The sequence below is a fragment of the Nansenia antarctica genome, assembly GCF_963989245.1.
Source record: "Nansenia antarctica genome assembly, chromosome: 7".
Lineage (NCBI taxonomy): Eukaryota > Metazoa > Chordata > Actinopteri > Argentiniformes > Microstomatidae > Nansenia > Nansenia antarctica.
In genome coordinates this window covers 39828799-39854365 of record NC_137677.1, presented here as the reverse complement: position 1 = coordinate 39854365, position 25567 = coordinate 39828799, and the positions used below count along the sequence as shown (strand labels likewise).

Here is a 25567-nt window from a genome sequence, read left to right as displayed (position 1 = left end):
CATTTGGAGGCTGTTGCTGTATAAGCACAACATGCAGTCAACAGAGCTCTCAATGCAAGTGAAACAGGCCATCCTTAGGCTGTAAAAACAAAACAAAAATCCATCAGAGAGATAGTGGGAACATTAATAGTGGCCAAATTAACTGTTTGGTACATTCTGAGAAAAAAAGAATGCACTGGTGAGCTCGGCACCACAAAAAGGTCTGGATGTCCATGGAAGACAAGAGTGGTGGATGATCACAGGATCCTTTACATGGTAAAGAAAAACCCCATCAAAACATCCAGCCAAGTGAAGAACAGTCTCCAGGAGGTAGGCATATCAGTATCCATGTGTACCATAAAAGAAAGACTTCACACAAGCAAATACAGAGGGTTCACCACAAGGTGCAAGCCATTCATAAGCCTCAAGAATAGAAAGGCCAGATTAGACTTTGACAAAAAACATTTTAAAAAGCCAGCCCTGTTCTGGAACAGCATTCTTTGGACCGATGGAACTAAGATCAACCTGTACCAGAATGATGGGAAGAAAAAAGTATGGCTTGGAACGGCTCATGATCCGACGCATACCACATCATCTGTGAAAAAACGTGGAGGCAGTGTGATGACATGGACATGCATGGCTTCCAATGGCACTGGGTCACTAGTGTTTATTGATAATGTGAAGACAGAAGCAGACAGATTAATTCTGAAGTGTTTAGGGATATTCTGTCTGCTCAGATTCAGACAAATTCAGCAAAGTTGATTGGATGGTGCTTCACAATACAGATGGACAATGACCCAAAATATAGTGTGTAAGCAACCCAGGACTTTTTTAAGGCAAAGAAGTGGAATATTCTGCAATGGCCAGAGTCAATCACCTGATCTCAACCCAATCATGCATGCATTTCACTTGCTGAAGACAAAACTAAAGGCAGAAAGACCCACGAACAAACAACAACTGAAGACTGCTGCAGTAAAGGCCTGACAAAGCATCACAAAGGAGGAAACCCAGCATTTGGTGATGTCCATGTGTTCCAGACTTCAGGCAGTCATTGCCTGCAAAGGATTCTCGACAAAGTATTAAAAGTGAACATTTTACTTACAGTACAGGCCAAAAGTTTGGACACACCTTCTCATTCAATGTGTTTCCTTTACTTTCATGACTATTTACATTGTAGATTCTCACTGAAGGCATCAAAACTATGAATGAACACATGTGGAATGATGTACTTAACAAAAAAGTGTGAAATAACTCTAAATATGTCTTATATTTTAGATTCCTCAAAGTAGCCACCCTTTGCTTTTTTGTTGTTAATAAAATATATATTTGTTGTTGTTAATAATATATATAATAATAATATTATATATATATATAATAACATATTATTATTAACACATATTATATTAAATATTATTATTATATATTTTATTAACAACAACAAAGCAAAGGGTGGCTACTTTGAGGAATCTAAAATATAAGACATATTTTTCAGAGTTATTTCACACTTTATTGTTAAATACATAATTCCTATGTGTTCATTCATAGTTTTGATGCCTTCAGTGAGAATCTACAATGTACCAAATAGTCATGAAAATAAAGGAAACGCATTGATTGGCCTGTACTGTATGATTGTTAATTTCTCCAATTACTTTTGAGCTCCTGAAAATAGGGGACTGTGTATAAAAATGGTTGCAATTCCTAAATGTTTCATACAATATTTTTGTTCAACCCCTTGAATTAAAGTTGAAAGTATGCACTTCAATTACATCTTGATTGTTTCATTTCAAATCCTTTGTGGTGGCATACAGAGCCCAAATTATGGAAATTGTGTCACTGTCCAAATACTTCCAGACCTAACTGTATATAAATAAAAGAATGTCAATGACCCCAGGTGTGGGACTTTATTAGGTCAAACAGGTTTGAGGGGTCAGGCAAAGGACTTGGTGGAGTCAGGCAAGGGTCAGGCGATCATCGTTGTAATCCATGGAGCAGGGCAGGAACCGTGGTGCAAGGTGCTGGGCTGGAGGTGTCCATGGTGCTGAGTGCCCACTGATGAGCTAAATAAAACATTCTATTTCTGATGAGTCAACAGCACTAGGGCTCCTTCACAAAACCCTTACTGGAATCTTCATACACTCTGTGAATTAGTCTTTACTTTCTGATGAGTCAACAGCACTAACCCCATCCAGTGCGACATGTAGATAGCATATATTTAGAATATGTAAAATGCAAACACCAGAAATGCAAGAAAGTTTATGAGGTATACCAAATGGAATTAATAACAAGTGTTACAACCCTTCTGTCTAGAGTAAAATAAGGGCCTAACAGGGTAGAGTGCAGAATGTACAGGTGTGTTGCAACACAAATGCCCCAAAAAGTGTACAAGGGATCAAATCAATTCAAGTTTTATTTGTATAGCGCATCTCACAAGATGCAACTCAATGCGCTTCAATCAAGACATCATTGCTGTTTGCACTTTATCGCAAGTGCTCTTTCAACATTGTCTCTATGGTCTTTCAGCTTCCTTTTCTGTTCTTTGCTAAAAATTTCGACCATATAATGGTGAGACAGCTGCTTCTCACTGTTGAGACAAAATGTTATAAAGAAGTGATTAATAAATAATTTAAGAAACTCACATTCATCAGTGGTTGCAAACTGTCATGGAAATTGTATTAGCACTCTCCTCATGTTTCCAGCTTACCTCAAGTCATACTGTGGTCCACATGTATACATTTCCATGGCTTTCTCATTGGAAACACAGTTTACAGCTGCAATGGCGTGGACTGTTGCCTGTGTCATGAAGTGATTAAAGCCACACGTTTACCAGTTATAGTAAAATGTAGACATCTAAGAAGGTTGTGCCATGTTGCAGGTGACAACTAAGCAAGACCTGATATGAGCAAATGGCATTATAAGATCCTACTGGATATTGACCATGAGTTAAAGTGTGACATATGTTATAATATGAAATATGTAGTCTATAAATAAATAAAAAGTGTCAGTGAATTGTCACCTCTGGCAGAAGCACATCAATGACGAATGCCACCGGATCAGCCAATGTTGTCTGTGTTTTTTTTTACCACTCCTGAGAGGAAGTTAACTAGTCTGTCCATTTGGTCATCATCGTCAAAGAAGATGACGCCTGTGGCCTTCTTTTTTGCCCAAAGAGACTTGACTTGTCCTGCCATGATTGCCTGCAAATATATAGTTTGTTGGGAGGATGCTCTATGTAAATGTACAATCACTACACAAATATAAAACATTTCACTTTCATTATTTATATTATGCTTAAATGTGTCACTTTACTTAGACATTTCAGTTGCAAACTCACTTCAAGATGTTGCAGTAAGCCTTTGTCCTGAGTGATGAAATCCACTAACAAGTCATTGGTCACTCTTCGTTGGTGTTGGGCTTGTTGAGCCCTTTCCTAAAATGTAATAATACAGTGCTTAACCATGTTACAATGAAAAGGTGCAGTTAAGTACTGAATGAGTCACTTTCTTTCCTTGATCATTTGCACTTCCTTACTTACCTCAAGTGTCTTGATAGAAAGTGTGGTTTCACTATCCAGGCTTCTGACATCTTTGTCCATGGTAACATCACTTTCCTAAATGGATACACACATAAGCATGACTATGTGTACAGCTGTGAATGGTGGATAGTATGTTTGTATGCAATAAACTTCATTCACACTAACCAATTCTTTAGGAGGAAAGCTGTAAGGCCTCTTGAAGTACGCGTGGTCCTCGTCAGTGTCCAGTGGCATCTGTACAGAGTCCACCATTATTGCCAGTATGTTTTACATGAAAGGGTTAACTACTTCAAAAAGAGATCCAGGCTGGATTCAGAATGACACAGTTTTGACTGATTGATTGAAAACTTTATTAGAAGATTTGCAGAAGTAGGTACATGAAAGTACATATTACATACAAGGTCAACTAACAGGATAAAAACCCAAGAAAGCCACTGGCTTATTTCAATTGGGGTCCTTGATTCTCAATTCATCGTTACATGTAAGACAGACAAAAAAAACTAGTACTATCTACAAGATAATACAGACAAATAACTAGTACTATCTACAAGATAAATATACATCCATCATGGGAAGAACAATACAACAAAACATTAGGTATGTACAGCGGGTAGGACAGGTGGGGACATACACCACAGGTGGGGGCGGGGGACAAAACACAAAGTATGTACAGTGTGTAGTTCGGGTCTTTTAATCTGATTTTTGATTTAGAGGGTCCAGTTACGGATTGCAGCCTCCTGTAAATGTTTTTTGAGAGTGGTTTTGAAGGTGGGCAGTGTTTTGCACTCCTTGAAGATTATAGGAAGGGCGTTTTTTACTGCATAGTTTGCAAACGAGTTTATCCCCTTGTTTGTGGTGCAACGCGGTTGAACGTGGTTCGTGGAGCTTCCTCTGGTATTGTATGTGTGGACGTTGTTCACTTTTTGGAAGTATGTTGACAGGTACTTGGGTGTCTTTGTGGTGTAGCGTATCTTGAAGACCAGGCCCAGTGCAAGCTGCTGCACTCTGTCAACTACTCGTAGCCAATCAAGGCTCAAAAAATGAGCAGCGGTTAGATGTGTCCTAGGGTTGAGGCCTAGCAGAACCCTAACCAGTTTATTTTGGGCTGTCTGGAGTCTTGTTTTATGGGCCTTTGTGGTTCTATAGTACCATGATGTTACGGCATAGTCGAAGTGACAGTACCACAGTACCACAGTACCACTAAACATATTGCATGTGCCATAAAGTTGCATGGAGTATGTGTTTTAGGAGCAGTAGCCCATTCAGAAACAGGCACACGGTCATAGATACTTAGTGAGAGATGCACTGACCATGGTGTTGCTTGCATGCCTCCTTTTAAGACTTGAATAGGTCCTGAATACAGGTGGGACACTGTCGTGAAGGGTCGCTCTGCCTTCCTCACTAAAGTGAGCAAACTTCCTTCCAAATCTGAAATTAACACACATTCTCTTCACCGGAAGGTTGAATTGTAGGGCCAGGTGTTACCCCAAAGTCCTCTTGATAATACATTTACAAATACAATTATTATTTTTGTAGCACTGCAGCATACCCTTCCAGCCCAAGGTTTTCCACCAGGACAATACACCACCACCTTCTCAGGAGAGACATGTCATCCTAAAGAAAGAGCAGTTACTCAATTTGCATTCAAAGTCTTATAGCATATTGATATAATGGGTTCTTGTTTTCTTAATACTTACAATGCTGAAGTCAAAGTAGCCTCCATGGCGAAATACCAGGCATACTGTAATGAGAAAAGACACAAAGACAAGATTACCATGTGACAGCTTATAACTCCGTGAGAAGGTAGTCACACACATCCAATGAAATGTACATGGCTGATAACTCCATAGGAAAGTGATATGAGAGGTCTGCACACATGAATGTTCCTTAATACCTTTTATTGCACACCTTTTTATTTGCAAATGCACAAACAGAATGTTGGTCAGGTCTAAGTGGTGGTCAGTCATTGTTACATACATTTACACATTTTTTGATGGTTTTAAGGAACAATCAAGTGTGCCATATCACTTGGTGGCATTACCATAACTCACCATTATCATGAAGACACCACAGTCATTGCCACTGGTCTGCCTCGGAAGCCCCTGTACGAAGAAAAGTTACAGTTAGAGAATAGTAGGTAATTATGACTATAGCTATAGTAACATTCAAACAATACCTCCAAATCCAGACCAGTCTTCTCTGTCCAGGATCCCGCAACAATTTTCAACAATCAACAATCTCGCCGTGCTTTTAAGATCCTTCAAAATCTTGCGGTTTCTTCTGTGATGACGCGCTCCAACCAAATATGGGCCATCAAGCATCCGGGTGATGCGCGTGATGTCCGCAGCTGGACCCTTCTCAAAAATTCCCCCGCGCCGGAAATCCGGCACCATGCCGGAGAACTTTAAGCCCTGTAATTCTCCCCATGTATCTCAACCACACACACCCACACCCACACCCACACACACACCCACAGGCACAACCTGCATTTCATGTGTTTATTGAATTCAACATGATCTCAGCAACAGTTAAAACAGTTACAAAATCTTAATCAGGGGAGGCTGGCGGAGGTAGAAATTGGAGGACGGGCTCACTGTGATGCACAGAACACAAGCCTGTCTGACACCATCCCTCACAATGAGCCGGTCCTCCGATTTCTAACCCCGCCAGCCTCCCCTTGTTTTAACACAGTAGAAACAGAGGTGGAGGAGGCTCCAAAACAAGAAAGTGTTATAACAGTTACAACAGTGTTCAGTTCATACAGCTGCAGTACAGGTACACACTATGACAGTTCATCAATGACAAACTGCAGAATGTAAATACAACTGGAGACAGGTGTCAGCGTGGGAGATAATGTAGAAAACATTCAATTGTGTAATTAGTCAAATTAAAACAGTTCATTGTTCATTGTTCCCCGAGACTGGGATCCATTAAGTGCTTGAGTTAATGGTGGTGCGTGTTTGAAGCGCTGGTACTTAATCATCCTGTCTCCCTCCGGTGTGTGAAGCTGTGTGGCTGAGATTATTCTGCCCAGAAGAACAAACAGTAAACCATCTCCCTGAACACAACATATTAAAATGCTCAAATGGCCCCCTGTTCAAATCCAAATGACCCAAGCAAAGTCAAAATAACTGACTAGGCACATGAGGGAACAAGTCCACCCCCCCTCCTGAGATGTAGTACGGTAGGTGTAATGAGCGGTGGTTCAGAGGACACCAACCTCCTACCCCCTCTCCCAACCCCCCTCTCTCCTGAGATGGTGTAATGGGTAGTGGACCAGAGGTAATCAACTAACAGGAACATGGTACAAAGGTACAAAAAACTGAAGGCGGTATCTCTCTTCTTTTCTTCCGCCCCTCCCTACCTCCCTTCTCCTCCTCTTCTCTCTCAGGCGGTGGTGATGGGACAGGCCAGACTGAATCTGAGGGTACGATCAATTATTAATGCTTTCACAGTATTATGAACGAGTTAATAGTGTTATCAATAAATGTGTAGTGTTATCAACACGTTCAGCGCAATCAATAAATGTAGTGTTATCAAAACGTTCACAGTGTTATCAATAAGTTTAGTGTTATCAATAGTGTTATGAACAAGTTAATAGTGTTATCAATAATTAAACAGTGCTATCAATAAGTTCACAGTGAAATATTCATGTTCATCAAATGCCTTTCCTCAGCTCTGTGAGGCCTCTTTCACACCGGCAGTTCCGAACGCCGGTTCGCGTTCGCGTGCCGAAACCTCCGAACGTTGGCGCTGTCTGGCGAACGAGCCCGCGTTCATACCCGTTCATACCAGTGTATCGTTCGCCAGACAGCGCCAACGTTCAGAGGTTTCGGCACGCGAACACGAACCGGCGTTCGGAACTGCCGGTGTGTAAGCCCTATCAGAGGATCTGGAATATTCCATACTTCAGATTTTCTTCTTTTCCAACAATGTGGAAGAGTGTGAGATCAGCAGCCCTACTCCCCACTGGGCATGAATAACCAGATAGCAACGTCTTATTAAGCTGAATATGTGTGTGTGTGTGTGTGTGTGTGTGTGTGTGTGTGTGTGTGTGTGTGTGTGTGAGTGTGTGAGTGTGTGTGAGTGTGTGTGTGTGTGTGTGTGTGTGTGTGTGTGTGTGTGTTTAAAGAACTGAAGCTCAGCATGAAGTATCATGTTCTTGTATTAAGTCCTGGTGCTGAGGTTGCTCTAGTGGGACCAATCAGAGGAACTCTGTCTGGGTGAATAAAACCCATCTGATCTTGTGTGTGTGTGTGTGTGTGTGTGTCTAATCTGATTTTTTTGTATCTTAACTTTTTTGCACATGTTGTCATGACAGGGTTTCTGCAGGTTTCAGCAAGTTCAATTTAAGACTTTTAAAGACCTTTTTAATGCCACTTTAAATGGAATTTAAGACCGAAAAAATATATATATGCGATGGTTAGGGGATTCCACTGTACTACAATACAAGCATAGCATGTCAATCAATGAGACTCATTCAAGTTTACTTGTTTTGTTTATTGAACATAAAAGCTCTGGTTCAATAACTTAATTAAATTAAAAGTGCAATTAGTTGGTCGGAAACATCTAACAAAAAAACCCCATCTACTTAACACACTCACGGCATGAGCCTCAATTCTGTGGCCTTACTCTCCAGTTCTGCCTCTATTTTTTTCAAATCACACATTTTTTCTTTGTATCTCTTCCTGAGGACGTTAGACTTTGTGATGAGCTGAGCCATCAAGGTGCCGGACTTCCCCTCAGCTTGCTCAGCAAACTTGTCTGCATCCTTCTCCAGAGAATCAGATACCACTAGAAGAGTTTGCTTCTTCCTTTTCAGCTCGATGATGTGCTCTTCTGCTGCTTTTCTTTTCTGCCCTTGTGCAGCGCTTTGCCTCTTCCTCTTCTCCAGGTCTAGGTGTTCTCTGTACTTTGACCTTGCTGATCCCACCGAAGTTAGCAGCTCCTTGGTGAGAGGGACATTGGCAACCCCCCCACAAACTGCAACATAGTCACAGACCAGTCTCTGGGCAATGACAGTGTCCTCCTGAATGTTAACGGTCTCCACCTCCTTGTTAATGGAGAAGCCTCTCTCGACTGTCGCCTGCCCATGGGATAGGAGAAGAAGCTTCTGACAGAAACCCCAGAGCTCAGGGTAGGGTTGGCTGAGGTAGCCATGCAGGAACACGTCAAGCCTGGTTTCCATGGGCCGGAAGGACAGGAAGTGCTCGTTTTTAGCCTCAACAGACAGGAAGTTCCCAAACTGTTGGATAATCACATCACCTATAACAAAACAGATGAAAGGAAATATGTGAAATATTATTTACATGATTAATCCTGATTAGCAGACAGGCTTATGTCCAATTGTCCATTGGCTAATAATCAGGGACAACATTTCCAGCTTTTCTATTAACTATTCATACCAGCAGAGACACCTCCAGACAACTGCTTGTCTTGCAGTAACTTCTGCACTAGACTTTTCATTCTTCCCTGGCATCCGTCTGGGTTGGCGTACATGACTGTGGGGTCCAGACATGCCATCTGTCTCACGATGGGGTACTTCAGGGGGCTCCTGTCCTGGACTTTCTTTAGGATATTTGACATACCCGTCATGCAGTCCTTCCTAAACTCTAGGGCAGTGAGCTCCCCTACGGTCCCCTTTCTCTGGAGGTCCTGACAGATGGGTAATGTGTTTTAAATACAACTGAATGGCCTAACACAGTATTCTCTCCTGCCTGTATATGGACCATCATTTGATATAAAGTTAAGTAATACATCTAAATTACCTTGAGGGCTGCCTCAGCACCCAGGCCTATGTCGGCTTCCTTCGGGTTGACCCAGCTCTTCTGATCAGCGACATCCAGCCTGACCAGCTGCAGTGGAGTGATGTCATTGAGATGCTCCCTCTTGACGAAACGCCTCAGCACACTCTGAAAGGGTAACAAGAAAATGCATGATGATTGTAAAGCAAGTACCTTTGATAACCACATTAACCATGAAATGCATTTCTATATAGTTATTTAAAATAATATCATATCACATATGCAATATATCAATAACAGTATGATAAGTAACCTTTACTTAGCCAAAACATAATCTTTCAGTAATTTTATGTATTGACTAAGGACGAGTTTAATTAATCAAGCCACCCAGTAGCATCTGCCATTTCTCCCTGCTCACACACACATTCAGCATGCCCACACACACTCAACTTGTTTTGCTTTTGTTGTTGATTGTTCATTATTAATTTGATTACCTTGGACAAGTCAGCCAAATCTTTGCCAAGGAATGGCATGACTGGTGTGTCAGTCTGGTACTTTGTGAGAAAGGGAGTGAAGGTCCTTGAGATGGCCATGAAGAACTGTAGCTTGGGCAAGATGAGCGGATCTCCCTGGGCTGCTTCGATGGTGTCAAATGACGCTGTCCCAGGGTTTGGCAACTTTTTTGTCTTCACTGCATCCACATACTTCACCAGTGATGGCCATACCTTTAATTCCACCATGTGTATGTATTATTTTATCATGCATGTCTATTTTATCATACATTGTGCAGCACCTTGTAACTTTGTTTAGAAAGGTGCTATATAAATCAAGATTTTAATTACCTCTATAGCCCTCTCCACAACTGGCAGGTTCTCAATCCACCGATGGCCACAGAATGGTAATGGGAAGACTGAGGATTTGGTGAGGGCAATGAAGTCATCCCTCCTCGCTGGTGTATTGTGGAAAACAAAGTGCATTGCTCTCAACACCTTGGTGGGAGAGAGGAGAATGCTGAATTAGCCATCATCTCTCATGGGGAATGACACAAAGTGTGTAAGGGAGCAATACTGCAGGTCCTTCCTCACTGCCCTATCAGACTGCTCAACCAGCAGCGCTCCCCAGTAGACCACACACACACAGACACATACCAGAACTAAACTGACAGAATGACTGAACTGTACACATAATGTGTGCAGACACTTTTGATTGCATAAACCCTTAGAAAAATAACTTAGGAGTTAATAGTATGAAACATCTGTAAATTCATGCTCTCTTTAAATCCTGTCAAGTGTCCACTTGCTGTAATATTCCAATTTGCCTTGTGGGACAAATGAAAGATTACTTCTCATAGTTATAATCATCTTACCTTCTCCAGTTGCCACATGGAGAATCCACACTTGAATGCGTTGTGTAGGGTATGGAGCCCACAGCTACCCACAACAACCAGCTGGGCACCACCATACTGCTCAGCATGCTCTTGCTGTAGAAGCTCCAGAAACTTCCAGTTAACATTGGGTCCATCCATGGAGATGGACACCATGTTCCTCAGGTTCAGTCTCTCCACACACTCCTGAGAATGACATGAATATGATGAGAATAATAACAATAATAATAAATGATGATGATAATGATGATTATAATAACAATAATAATAGCATGATTGCCAATGGTTCAATGTACTTTAACATTCTGTCTGCACACATCCTCAGTTAACAAACTATAACTCATCCATCTACTCCCTCTCCCTACGCCCTTAGATACTCTCTCTCCCCACCATCCCCCCGCCCGCTCCCGCGTCCCCTCTCCCTCTCTGTGGCTCTCTATAACGTGGAAATGACTAGACTACACCGCATCATTCCCTATGGTACGCCTACTATTATACTGAATCTACATGACATTGCCAGTATCTGCCAAAATTAATGTAAAGCTAATACTTTGTCATTGACAAAATGCACTTACCTTGAAGTGTTGCAGTAAATCTTGAGCTTTAGCGTGTCCCATGAACTGCGAGCCCAGGTAACGCGACTCCACTTGATCGCCGACCCAATACCGCACGTGCACGTCGAGTTGCTTGTTTTTTGTGGCATGATTCAAACTCTCGTCAAACATTAGAACAAAAACTGACTCGTTCACATTCGCGATCAGCTCGTTTCTGACGTAAGGAGCTATTCCGAAACGTATTATGTATGACGCCTTGTCCTTTCCACAAGCAAATGTAGTGGCGATTTGGGAGTCGGGAAACATAATCCGAAAGATATCTCCAATCCCCTCGTTGGAGGAGTAGGACTGGTGCTTTACCACTGTATTGAGAACCCACACAATCTCCGATTTCAGTGTAGGTGTTCCACCAAACGTTGCTCTGAGATCGCTAGCAGTGCTGCTAGCAGCGGCAGCCGTTGTCTGGGGCGCTGAGCCCGGGGCAGACACGCAGAACTGGGAGATTCCTGGCGTCTGCTGTTGGCCCTTAGCAGCCGTTTTATGCCTCTCGCTTTTTAGGTGGCTCTCAACCGCCTTAATGCCCATGGTGCCGAGTTTGAATGTTTTCCTACACACAGTGCATCTTGCTTCTTCTGGGTAGCCGGTGGACTTAAGCCAATCGCAAAATCTTCTGTCGTCAAGCCACCTCTCGTTGAACTTGCACTTCCCCATCTCGCTGCAGACTGGCTAATGCTAGGTAGCAAGCACTGCAGCTGACTATAACCAAAGGAACGCAAGGGGGAGGAGTCTGCGCGCTACTCAATGAAATTAAACGTTTGCTCAATAGAAAAATGCCGCGAGAAAAAGTAAAATTAAATAGTCCTGCCCCGACAATTTTAAGACGTTTGGGTAAAGTATTTAAGACCAGTTTAAGACATTTGTAATGAATTTAAGACATTTTAAGGCATTAATTTTATATACATGAATTTAAGACTTTTTAAGACTTTTTAAGGATCCGCGGAAACCCTGCATGAATAAACGAGAGTCTGGTTTTGATGATGCAATCGAGCGCCACGCTGTTCAAACATCCTGGGTAGAACCCTGCTTGTGTGTGTGTGTGTGTGTGTGTGCGTGTGCGTGTGTGCGTGTGTGTGTGTGTGTGTGTGTGTGTGTACCTGTGGTGCGGGGTCAGAAGAACCCTGACTGGCTGGGGATGAAGAGCCTCTGGGGTGTCTGTGCGGTCAGGGGGAGAGGGGGGGAGAGGGGGGAGAGAGGGTAGGCGGGGTAGGTGTAGGCTCGACAGCCGTACGCTAGAAGGCCGGTGCTGGTCGGAGGGGGAGACAAGCTCCCAGGAGACCCCTCGTTCAGGAAGAAATAATCTGGAACGGAGAGAGAGAGAGAGAGAAGAGGAGGAGAGAGAAGAGGAGAGGAGGAGAGAGAAGAGGAGAGGAGAGAGAGAGAAGAGGAGAGGAGGAGAGAGAAGGGGAGAGAGAAGAGGAAAGGAGAGAGAGAAGAGGAGGAAATAGAGAGAGAGAAGAGGAGAGGAGGAGAGAGAAGAGGAGAGGAGAGAGAGAGAAGAGGAGAGGAGGAGAGAGAGAGAAGAGGAGAGGAGGAGAGAGAAGGGGAGAGAGAAGAGGAAAGGAGAGAGAGAAGAGGAGGAGATAGAGAGAGAGAAGAGGAGAGGAGGAGAGAAAAGAGGAAAGAGAGAGGAGAGGAGAGGAGGAGAGAGAAGGGGAGAGAAGAGGAAAGGAGAGAGAAGAGGAGGAGATAGAGAGAGAGAAGAGGAGAGGAGGAGAGAGAAGAGGAGAGAGAGAGAGAGAGAAGAGGAGAGGAGAGAAAGAGAAGAGGAGGAGAGAGAGAGGAGGAGAGAAAATAGGAGAGAGAGAAGAGGAGAGGAGAGAGAGGGAAGAGGAGGAGAGAGAAGAGGAGAGGAGAGGAGAGAAAGAGAGAAGAGGAGGAGAGAGAGAAAAGAGGAGAGAGAGAGAAGAGGAAGAGAGAGAAGAGGGGGGAGAGAAGAGGAGGGGAGAGAGAGAGAGAAGAGGGGAGAGAGAGAAGAGGGGGAGAGGAGAGGAAAGGTCAATAAACAGGTAGTTGAGCGGAGTGTTTGATCTGAGTGTGTCTGATCGTGTTGACACAGTGTGTTGGCTCAGTGTCTCTCACTCAACCAGGTTGTGTGTGTGTGTGTGTGACAGTGTGTGTGTGTGTGTGTGTGTGTGTGTGTGTGTGTGTGTGTGTGTGCGTGTGTTAGTGGTGTACAGAGACATCATTATCTGTATCCGTATCTGTTCAACCTACAACATTATCTGTATCTGTATCTGTTCAACCTACAAAGTTATCTGTATCTGTATCTGTTCAACCTACAAAGTTATCTGTATCTGTATCTGTTCAACCTACAAAGTTATCTGTATCTGTATCTGTATTCGGATAGAAGACCAGAAGTGGGCGTGGTTTATACCGGAAGTCAGATTCAATCAGGCAAATGTTGTAGCTTCTAATCTAATATTCATTGGCAATGCAATGTTTGTGCCTTCAATCAATATTGGTTCAATTCATATTGATATATCATCATATCTTTTTTTTTTTTTTTTACTAAACTAAGCTTTGAATCCCACCACCACCCCTTTAACTGGGGGACGTTGAACAACCAGAAACTGAAAAAATAATAATTTGAAACTGAAAGATTCTGTTTTGCATTGGAAATAGAAATTATTGACATTAAAGATATATAGAAAAATATCCTTCAGTTGAAGGGAATCATCTTAAATTCCAATGATGCTGCATTCGCGTTTCTTGAAGTGTTAACATTACTGCAGTTCGCAAGGGAAATGTGAATTACTACCGTATTTTCCGCCCTATAAGGCGCACTTAAAAGTCCCAAAAAAAAAAAAAAACGACAGTGCGCCTTATAACCCGGTGCGCCTTATATATGGATCAAAATGTAAAAATTATATGACCAATATTTTTTTTTTAATAATAATACAATGTTTCAGTACGACTGGTAAACTGCAAAGCCGCACCGCTTGCAGCATTACGGTAATCAGTAAACGACGGCCGCCATCTTGGAATCTCCGCGAATGCTATTGTTATGCTATCATGTGCTCTGAATGGATGCAGTACTCACCCAACTGTTCAATTCGGACACTCACACCGCTTGCAGCATTACGGTAATCAGTAAACACCGGTGTTGTGCTTACTCACAGTCCCACACCACAAGACCCCAAGTAAAGAAGACTAAACAGAGTTTCCGAGGGAACAAAGTGAGATTCTTGGTGCTTTCAACTTGAAGTTTTAAAGTACCCACTCGATATAATAAACAACAGTTTAACGATCACTAAACACTTATCATTTGTGTATTGGATTCATTATTCTCGTTTGCCGGAGGCTACCGGTAAGGGAGGGTTGATTTGTAAACATACTTTCGTTTTAGCTCGTGTTCAAAAGCAAGAACTGTGTGTTCATCTAGTTATGTGTAGTTATGTGTTTTTAGCATGTCGATGTTCTCCCAGTATGTTGTCATGTTATTAAAATACAGTTTAGACCTTCGTAGCGATGTGTTTTGTTAGCTGTTAGCCGCTAGCAGCGTTTGTTGTGGTTTGGTCAGTCACTTTTCTCCCATTCAGTGTTTGAGATGAACCAACATTCAAATACGCCTGTCGTGTTCAATCTTTCTCTGATTTGAATGTATGACACATCATTTGAAAGCTTACAATCTGTAGTTTAAGCATGTGTAAAAACTGAAAAAGTACGTTGCACATTTCACCAGGAGCTGTCACATATTGGTTGTTGGTTATAATTGTATAGCCTATTGGTTGTTTTCTGGTGTTGTTTTGCTCTGTTTGTAGTCTACTTGATGTATTTTTATCAGCTGTTAAATCACCACAGCGGTTAATCCACTAATAGAGATAATAGCAGATTGAAAATGCTTGTAGCTAACTACTCTATATCTCGTGGTTGCAGCTATTGCGAATTGCTATTCACGCGAGTCAGCTGTGAATCACCGCAGGTCCTTGACGCTTGTTGCAAAAATGGATGACGAACGGCTGATACTTGAGGTGGAAAAATATATATTTTTGACAGTGGAGCAGGTAGAACGTTGATGGTGACAACGCTCAGGTGGAGCTTGGACAACGGGAAGTTGACACAACACCGATGGAGAGGTGACGCAACGCAGTAGGTGGAGCTTGGGCGTAACGCAACCCCAGTCAAACGTTTGACTGCAGTATCTATTCTATGCGCCTTATAAGCCGGTGCGCCTTATAAGCCGGTGCGCCTTGTATATGAAAAAAATTCTAAAATAGGCCATTCATTGAAGGTGCGCCTTATACTCCGGTGCGCCTTATAGGGCGGAAAATACGGTACTTCCAATGCGAGAGTTTCGCATCGAGGCAGCGCTGACTTGGTGGGGACGGCTACTGAATAGTAATCACTTTTCCAAAATGTGTAGTAAATGAAACGACTAGTTAGTGGAATCAAAGTCCTATGTTGCAAACAGAATGGGCATTTTTATCTTGTGACCATTCACAATGATATGAATGGATTTGAAGAAAAAGAATGGCTGACGAACAGACATGTCAATGGCTTTTTTCAGAATAATAACAAGCAACTTCGGGTAGAATCTGTATGTGTTTCCATCGCATTATATGTGCTTTCCTGAATAACTTATTTGTATTCTGGTACATCCCTAGTGTGTGTGTGTGTGTGTGTGTGTGTGTGTGTGTGTGTGTGTGTGTGTGTGTGTGTGTGTGTGTACGTGTGTGTGTGTACCCAGGTTCCGGAAGGCGTTCTGAGCGGCCAGCTCCTTGGCATCGTCCTGGACGCTGCACACCTTGTCAGGCATGAAGCTGCTCCTCGCTGGAGAGATCACCACCTAGTGGACAACACAGGCATCAACACACGGTGACCATCTCTCTCAGAGACACAGAGTCAGACAGACAGACAGACAGAGACAGACAGACAGACAGACACAGACAGAGACAGACACAGACATAGACAGAGACAGACAGAGACAGATAGACACAGATAGACACAGACAGACAGACAAAGACAGACACAGAGACAGACAGAGACAGACAGACATAGAGACAGACAGACAGACAGACAGACTGTCATGAATGTCTCCTGAATAATTAAATTAGGCTAACATAACAATAATGCACAACAGAAAAAGGCATGCCGCTATATCTATGTTTATAAAGCTCTCACTGGCACAGCACCAGAATATCTGAAAGACCTTCTGCTAGCATATCAGCCCAATAGAGCTCTCAGGTCTTCTGACGGTGGCTTTCTCTGTGTACCACATGTACAAAAGAAGAGATTTGGTGAGGCTGCATTCTCATTTTATGCACCCAGATTGTGGAATGCACTGCCAGTGTACAATAGGGATGCCAACCTCAGCAAATATTTTCAAGTCAAGACTAAAAACCCATCTTTTTAATATTGCTTTTAAATGACTAAATCATTCAATTATGATTATATAATGATTAAATCATTTTGAGCTGCAACGTTTGCAGGAAAATTGCTATACAAATAAAAGTTATTATTATTATTATTACTAAAACCCTGCGCACGCATTAGAGCGGCGCACGCATGTATAGCTGTTCAGTCCAATTACAATGTTTACCAATAGTCTTATAGCCTACCCGAAATAAAAACGGCCAAATACCGGTACACAAAAAATGTATAAAGGATTTGTTCGTTTGTTCTCTACTGTACTAATAGGCATCTTTAGCCACCGTGTCAATTAGAGCAGTAGCCTCGTTTTTTAGCTGCAGGTTCTGCCACACTTGCAAGTGTCGAGGCTGTCTTCCATGGAGAGGAGACCAGGTTTCCTTTACCAGTCAGTTAACTCTGCAAAAGTATGGCCCACACATCTTTTGCCCAGCGGCAATGCCTCAAACACACCCAAGTAAATCTCAACCTCAGACTCTTGGAAAACAGGGACCAATGAAATGTGTTAACTCACATCAAAACCTGAGGATCACTGCCCGCCAGCGTTAGATCCCATCGCTTATGGCGTATTCCTACACTAGCAATGTAGCCTTCAATGGCTAGGCTAGGCTAAAAACAAGTAGCCTAGTAGCCCAACTGTAAACACAAGTTGAATGACATCACTCCGCTCCACAGCAACCCCCCCCGCCCCCCCCCCCCCCCTCCAAATATATTCTCATCGGATCTACACGATTCAGGTAGGTCACCTATTTTGGATTCAAAACGGCGAATTTCGCCGAAAGGTGAGCGATTATCATGCCTGACAGACACAGAGACAGAGACAAACAGAGACAGAAAGACAGACAGACAGACACAAAGACAGACAGACAGACAGACACAGACACACATTCAGCCAGCCAGCCAGAGAGCCAGCCAGCCAGACAGACAGACAGACAGAGGCAACCAACCAGAGAGCCAGACACAGAGACACACATTCAGCCAGCCAGCCAGCCAGAAAGCCAGCGAGCCAGCCAGACAGAGAGCCAGCCAGCCAGCCTGACAGACAGAGAGCCAGCCAGACAGACAGACAGAGAGCCAGCCAGCCAGACAGACAGACAGAGAGCCAGCCAGCCAGACAGACAGACAGAGAGCCAGCCAGCCAGCCAGCCAGCCAGCCAGAGAGCCAGCCAGCCAGCCAGCCAGACAGACAGACAGAGAGCCAGCCAGCCAGACAGACAGAGAGACAGCCAGCCAGAGAGGCAGCCAGCCAGCCAGACAGACCTTGTATATGAGCAGCAGCTTGCCGTCCAGCCCGGGGGTGGAGTAGAGGTGGTACTCAGGCAGATCCCAGCTGTTCTTGTGGCAGTAGAAGTCCAGCAGGGAGACGGCAGAGCAGAACTGGCCTGGCTTCAGAGAGTGGAGGCTGGTGGGAGTCAGGCTGGCCCCGGGGAAGAAGGGATACACACATCTCTCCAGGTCCACCCCTCCTCCTCCCTCTCCTCCTCCTTCTCCGATGAAAGGACTGCCCTGGCGGTGAGGCATGCTGAAAGGCCGAAGTGGGGTCCCCCCCTCCATCCCCCCTCCTCCTCCTCCTCCCATCCCTCCATCCTCTCGATAGAGGAAGCCCACTCCTCGTCCTCCTCCTCCTCCTCGTACTCCTCCTACTCCGTTCCCCACATCGCCGTACGGCCCCACGACTCCTCCTCCGACTCCTCCACCCCTTGCGACCCCCATGTAGCCGCGGTTACCGAAGCGCCGGGTGCCACCGGCGCCATCTCTGCAGACGGGCCTGGCCTTGACGGGCTTGGCCAGGGTGACCTCCACCACGGCTCCGTCGATGAGCGCCCCGTTCATGTGGTGCAGCGCGGCCAGGGCGTCCTCGCGGCTGTGGTAGTGGACGAAGGCGTAGTCCGTCAGCTTCTTGACGCGCTCCACGGCGCCCGGCTTGAAGCGGGAGAACTCCAGGCGCAGGGCGTCCTCCGACGTGGCCACCATCAGGTTGCGGACGTAGAGGACGCGCACGCGCAGCATGGTCTCCTCGTCCACGTCCTTCTCCGGCTCCGCCCAGTCCACCTGGATGGTGTGGCCCCACAGCTGGAAGGTGCCTGGAGGGTGGGGACACACACACAGGAAAACACACACATGAACACATGAACATGAACACATGAACACATGAACACAGGGAAACACACACATGAACACACACACATGAACACAGGGAAACACACACATGAACACACACACATGAACACAGGGAAACACACACATGAACACAGGGAAACACACACATGAACACAGGGAAACACACACATGAACACAGGGAAACACACACATGAACACAGGGAAATACGCACAGGGAAACCACACAAAGAGAAATACACACACAGGGAAACACACACACACAGGGAAACACACACACACACACACAGGGAAATACAGACAGGAAAATACAGACACACTCGCGCGCACACACGCACACACACAGGGAAATACGCACACACGCACACACAGGGATGGACACAGGGATGGACACACAGGCACGCATGCACGCACGCACACACACACACACACAGATAAATACACACAAACACAGACAAACAGACAGACAGACACAGACGGACGGACAGACACACACACACACACACATGCACACACACACACACATACACACATAAAGGTTTTAGGGAGGACAGTATTACAGGCATCTTGCCACAGTGATGCTTCATATGTGTAGCTGTAGTACCCCCTAAAGGAGAACTGAGGAAGTGTTGCTATCTACTCAAGTGTCACTGACAGAGGTGTGTGTGTGTGTGTGTGTGTGTGTGTGTGTGTGTGTGTGTGTGTGTGTGTGTGAGTGTACCTGGTATGAGTTTCCTCCGGGCCATGGCGGCTGCCTTGTGGGAGTTGTACTCTACGAAGGCGAAGCCGCGGTTCATAGACTTGTCTGAAGCGTTGGGGCACACGATCACATCTACTACCCCATCTGTTACCTGGAGAGAACACACACACACACACACACACGCACGCACATACACACACACACACACACACACACACGCCGACACACACACACAAGCACACACACCGTCACTGACATCAACCTAAAGGTGTCTGATTCAGACTAGAATGGGGTGCAGCAGGAAGACTGGGTGCAGAGGCTCTGTACTAGATGGAACTGGACTACAGAATGAACCCATCCTGCACCAGGGCTGCAGATTGTGACCATGTGACGTAGTACCAGGTGGTCGCACCAGGGGGGTATTCCATCAACATCACTGAAGGAAATTCTGAGCTTATTTTAGTAATAAATGTAAATAATAAAATCCAAAAATCTAGCGACATTGATGGAATACCCCTCAGGTGAAACACTATCTGAGAGTGCTCATTGGCCTATAATGACCTAGAACATGTTTGATATTTATTCATTCAGAGTGTGTGTGTGTGTGTGTGTGTATGTGTGTGTATGTGTGTGTGTGTGTGTGTGTGTGTGTGTATGTGTGTGTGTGTGTGTGTATGTGTGTGTGTATGTGTGTGTGTGTGTGTGTGTGTGTGTGTGCATGTGTGTGTGTGTGTGTTTGTACCTTCTTCATCTCCTCCAGTATGTCCTCCTTCCTCTTCTCTTTGGGGATGGAGCCGATGAAGAGCCTGCAGTTGTCCTGACTCACACACACGCCGATGAACTTCCCTGGTCTAATCTGATGGCTGTCCAGCAGGTGGATGGCTCTCTGGGCTGCCTCTCTGGGGTGGGGAGGACGACAACGATGTGTGTGAGTGTGTGTGTGTGTGTGTGTGTGTGTGTGTGTGTGTGTGTGTGTGTGTGTGTGTGTGTGTGTGCACCTGGTGGTGTACATGATGAAGGCGTAGCCCCTGTTCTCTCCTCTGAACTCCACCATCAGTCTTAACTGTGTGTGTGTGTGTGTGTGTGTGTGTGTGTGTGTGTGTGTGTGCACCTGGTGGTGTACATGATGAAGGCGTAGCCCCTGTTCTCTCCTCTGAACTCCACCATCAGTCTTAACTGTGTGTGTGTGTGTGTGTGTGTGTGTGTGCACCTGGTGGTGTACATTAAGGCTGCCACGATTAGTCGACTAGTCACGACGACGTCGACTACCAAAATCGTCGCCGACATATTTGGTAATCGCCGTAGTCGCATGTTTTTTTTTAGCTGAAATAAGCGTTTTTTTTTTTTTTTTTGCCTAGCACCAGGGGAGCCCCCCCTCCCAAATTTCGTTGTTTGGTACCTGTACTATATCAATGACAATAAAGACCATTCATTTCATTCGATAAGCATTCGTTTTTCTTCCCTGAAGCTGCCACTGGCTAGCGTCTCCCAGTGTCTTTGATGTACATGCGCAGTGTCGGTCATCCGGGGCACACGTGACTTCCCCGGAAAAACAAACAGAGAAATGTCTTCCTGTCCTCGTACCTCTAAAGTGTGGGAGCATTTCAACCACAACGTTGAAAAAAAGAATGTAAAATGTAAAATTTGCAAAGCTGAACTCGCTTATCATGGCAGCACGTCTATGATGCGCGAGCATCTAAAAAGGAAGCACGTTGTGGCAGATGACGAGGAAGACGATGGCTCGTCTCGGTAAGCTAGTTAGCTTGTTATTGGCTAACGATATCGTTACGTTAAAAGCCTTCTTACATTATTTTACGTTGTCATCAAAGCGATACTTATCAAATAGCTAAAAATGTTGTCTTAACGTTACAGTGCTAAGAAGGCGCGTTCTACTATGAGATGAGTGAAGCAAAGCAAAACTTTTGTACTCTGTACAAGTATTTACTTTTGTTTTTGTATTCTTTTGGTTGCCTAGTGCCTAGCCTACCTCATTTTACTCAGCAGTTTGCACCCTCTACTACTCTTTACATTACATTACATGCAAGTGATGCCAGAAATAAATCAGCAAAGTTCATTAAAATATCTATTTTTGAGTGAACAATCATTTTAATTGTCTTTATTTTTAGTTAGCACAAGCCTACAACAACAACTAACAACTTCAAGCTAAATTTAGAAGATGATAGCTAAATAAGAGCGATTGAGTAATTGTGCGATAAGCTGTAATTTATGATCCGATTAGTCGACTAATCGTTAAAATAATCGGTGACTAGTCGACTATGAAAATAATCGTTTGTGGCAGCCCTAGTGTACATGATGAAGGCGTAGCCCCTGTTCTCTCCTCTGAACTCCACCATCAGTCTTAACTGTGTGTGAGTGTGTGTGTGTGTGTGTGTGTGTGTGTGTGTACCTGGTGGTGTACATGACGAAGGCGTAGCCCCTGTTCTCTCCGCTGAACTCCATCATCAGTCTGAACTCGTAGATCCGTCCGAATCTCGCAAACACTGGCACCAGCTCATCCTCAAACATGTCCCTGGGGATCTTACCCACAAACACCTCACACCCCCGTGGAGGAGGGGGGCCCTCCCAACCTGGGGAGGTGGGGGGGGCAGGGAGGAGGAGGGAGGAGAGAGGATGCGGGAGGGAGGAGGGGGGAGGAGAGAGGAGGGGGGAGGAGAGGAGAGGAGAGAGAATGACAAGGGATGAAGGGGGGAGTGTGAGAGAGCAGGGAGGAGAGAGAGAGAGAGAGAGAGAGAGAGAGAAGGGGGGATGAGGGCGACAGGGGGGAGGGGGAGGGAGGAAAGATGAAAGAGGGAGAGAATGAGATTAGGGTGTGAGGGTGAAAGAGAGGAGGGAGGAGAGAGAATGACAGAGAAAGGAGGAAGTGTGAGAGAGAGGATGAGAGAAAGAGAGAATGAGATGAGGGTGTGAGGGTGAGACAGAGGAGGGGAGGAGGGGAGAGGAAGCAGAGTAAATAAAAAGGGGGAAGGGGGAGGAGGGAGAAACAGGTGGGTGGAAGAGAAAGAGAGTGAGAAAAGAAGAGATGTGTCGGCCTAGGTGAATTTCACATAGTAATAACACTGTTATAACACATTTGATTAGATATTCTTATTCAGCTATAATGGGAAGACTGATAAACACTGTATGTGAAGGATTTGAAACACACCCAACACAACAAGCATGCGCACGCACACACACACACTCTCACTCTAAATGAATGTGCAATAACACTATGTGCAATATGACAATCCTAGGGTACATAAGGTTCAGAGAATAGGAAATGTTAGAATAGGTATAGCATAGCATAGAGTACAGCACAGTGTTTTATTTGTATAGTATAGTATAGTGGATAGTGTACATAGCCTTTATTTATGTAAACCAGCTCTTTTCCCTTCTTGTTTTTAGTTTTTTTTCCTAGCACCAGGGGAGCCCCCCCTCCCAAATTTCGTTGTTTGGTACCTGTACTATATCAATGACAATAAAGACCATTCATTCATTCATTCATTCATTCATTCATTCACTCACTCTCACTCTCACTCTCTCTCTCTCACACACACACACACACACACACACACACACACACACACACACAGACACACACACACACACACTCTCCTCTCGCACACACACACACACACACACACACACACAGACACAGACACACACACACACACACACACACACACACACAGACACAGACACAGACACAGACACAGACACAGACACACACACACACTCTCCTCTCGCACACGCACACACACACACACGCACACACACACACACACACACACACACACACACACACACACACACACACACACACACACACCTGGAGGAGGTCCACCGAACTTCCTCTGTCCGTTCTCCTGGACCATGTCGTAGCCGGTCTTGTCCATCAGGTCCAGCAGCGCGTCGTGGGTCGAGCATCTCTCCGTCATCTCATCACCGCTGTCCCCGTCCATCACTACCTTTACTCCCGAACTACCGACGGGAATGACCGGAGGAATAGTTTTCAGCGGTGTGTTAACATTCACGTTCATGTCGACGTTTAGGTATTAGCTACCTAACTAATAACTGTAGCTACTACCGGCTACAGGCATGTAAACGGAGATAGAACCTTCTCATTCTAAACGGAGATAGAACCTTATCATTCTAAACGGAGATAGAACCTTATCATTCTAAACGGAGATAGAACCTTCTCATTCTAAACGGAGATAGAACCTTATCATTCTAAACGGAGATAGAACCTTCTCATTCTAAACGGAGATAGAACCTTATCATTCTAAGCTCACGATGTGGAATACAGTAGTTAAAAGATAGTAAAATAAACGTCATTATCATTACGTACACTAGCTTATAACAGTTATAACATAACTAGCTAAGGCAGATGGCTAGGGTTATGTGGTTACCTTGTTAACTACAGTAGCTTATAACTGTTAATAACTCGTCATTATAACACAACTAGCTAGCTAGGTCGCTATCTCCGGTGTTCTCCGGTGCTCCGGCGGGAATACGCGACACGACCTGGCTTTCTGACTAAAACTATCTCTGGATGAACCTCACGAACAGCTAGATACTTACCACAGTTAGGTTAACTCTTATGTGATCTGTTATATATATTAACTCTATATAATACTTACTTTAAAAGACAACAGTTGTCTAATTTGAGCAGACACTTACGTTGAGCAGAAGACAGACGTCAAATTCACCTCAGGATGTCGCCGAGTGCTCGAGAAGTTCAAGTTCACGCGATTCAGCCAATCAGCGTGTGTTTGGAGTCAACAAGGCGGGATAATTCGCTTGTTAAGTCTGACGTCAAAAGTGACGTTTAGCCATTTCCGAGTCCAAACCAGAAATTCTCCGCACCAGAGTACCTGTGAACTACAGCGGTAGAATGACAGTTTAATCGTTTTTTAGACTCGGATCTATTCATACAACAAGGGACACAGCACTTTCCCGTTTTCTCCATATTGTCAGGGTATTTGAGCCTCGGAAAAGCGCTATATAAATATAAATTATTATTATTATTATTTCGGCATTTCGAAGACAGTGCCTCAGCCAACGTTGGACCCGGAAACACGTCACGACTTAACAAGCGGATGACTTTCAAACTTTATTTTATTTTATTTTAAATAATAATAATAATAATAATACGATAATAACCTTTATTTGTCTACCACTTTTCCTGCAAACGTTGCAGCTATGCAACGTATACAGTTATTCAGTTATGAATAATGACCATTCATTGATCGATGCTGTCTGTTCAGTTCCCAGTGAGGCGCCCGTTCAGCGCTGGACCCGTTTAGCGCTGGATTTGACGCATGGCATAGCGCGCATGCGTCAAATCATGTTATATTATTATATATTATATAGCTCGCATCTAATCGTATCGGATGAGAAATAGACATTAAATGGCATATATAGGCCGCTACACAACAGTAATCACCGCGACAAACAGCTATATTAGATTTGGAAAAAAAAAAATATGATTTTGAATCAAATTTTTTTTTTATTATATTTTAATATGATGACCGGAATATCGAATTCTTCCCGGACACGATGTCCGACGGCAAATTGTTCTAACGGAAACCCTGGTGCAAACACAGCAGCAAGATTTGTTAGCTGCTGTGATAGAAAAAGGCAATCAAAATGGGCTAAAACCACCATAAGAATTGAAATAAGTGTTATTTCATTTATTTATTCTAGTATGTAATCTATTTGTAATCTAAGCTGTGCAAGGTTAACAACCTGCTGCTAAACAAGTCTAAGACCCAGGAATTCATCGTAGACTTCAGGAGGAAAAAGTCCGAGATCCAGCCCCTGCTCATCGACGGAGAGAGCGTGGAGAGAGTCTCAACCCTCCGATTCCTGGGACATCACATGCGGGATGACCTGGCCTGGAAGGACAACACAAAAGGCACCATCAAGAGGGCACAACAGCGGCTATACACCCTGAGATGCCTCAGGAAAGAACACAACAAGCAGGAGATACTGGTGGCCTTCTACCACGGCGCAGTGAAGAGCATCCTCACCTACGGCATCTGCAACTGGTTCCACAGCTGCACAACAGCGGAGAGAAACGCGCTACAGAGAGTCGTGAGAACAGCACAGAAGATCACCGGCGCCCCCCTG

The 25567-nt window shown here is 44.4% G+C and overlaps 2 protein-coding genes across 2 annotated transcripts; both read right to left on the bottom strand.

Annotated features, from left to right (window-relative positions):
- Positions 1 to 7943: 7943 nt before the first annotated feature.
- Positions 7944 to 11248, bottom strand: LOC308163081 (uncharacterized protein). Its single transcript, XM_080537262.1, has 6 exons — positions 10622 to 11248; positions 10098 to 10244; positions 9750 to 9980; positions 9280 to 9423; positions 8917 to 9166; positions 7944 to 8776 (listed from the first exon to the last, which is right to left on the bottom strand). Exons 1-6 carry the CDS (start codon positions 10793 to 10795, stop codon positions 8112 to 8114), a joined length of 1611 nt encoding a protein of 536 aa, XP_080393388.1. The 5' UTR covers positions 10796 to 11248; the 3' UTR covers positions 7944 to 8111.
- Positions 11249 to 12360: 1112 nt separating this feature from the next.
- LOC308162602 (putative RNA-binding protein 46) lies at positions 12361 to 23475 on the bottom strand (the record flags this gene model as incomplete). Its single annotated transcript, XM_080536748.1, has 7 exons — positions 12361 to 12551; positions 15937 to 16039; positions 17881 to 18704; positions 19460 to 19589; positions 20181 to 20337; positions 21846 to 22026; positions 23265 to 23475. 7 exons carry the CDS (start codon positions 23473 to 23475, stop codon positions 12361 to 12363), a joined length of 1797 nt encoding a protein of 598 aa, XP_080392874.1.
- Between the last annotated feature and the right edge of the window lie 2092 nt (positions 23476 to 25567).

Bases quoted from the DNA above. Each gene is read 5' to 3' on its own strand.
- LOC308163081 (XM_080537262.1), bottom strand. From the start codon at position 10,795: ATGGTGTCCATCTCCATGGATGGACCCAATGTTAACTGGAAGTTTCTG. The intron at 9,981-10,097 runs GTAATTAAAATC...GTGGAATTAAAG, and splicing joins TTGTGGAGAGGGCTATAGAG to GTATGGCCATCACTGGTGAA. The intron at 8,777-8,916 runs GTATGAATAGTT...GTTTTGTTATAG, and splicing joins GTCTGGAGGTGTCTCTGCTG to GTGATGTGATTATCCAACAG.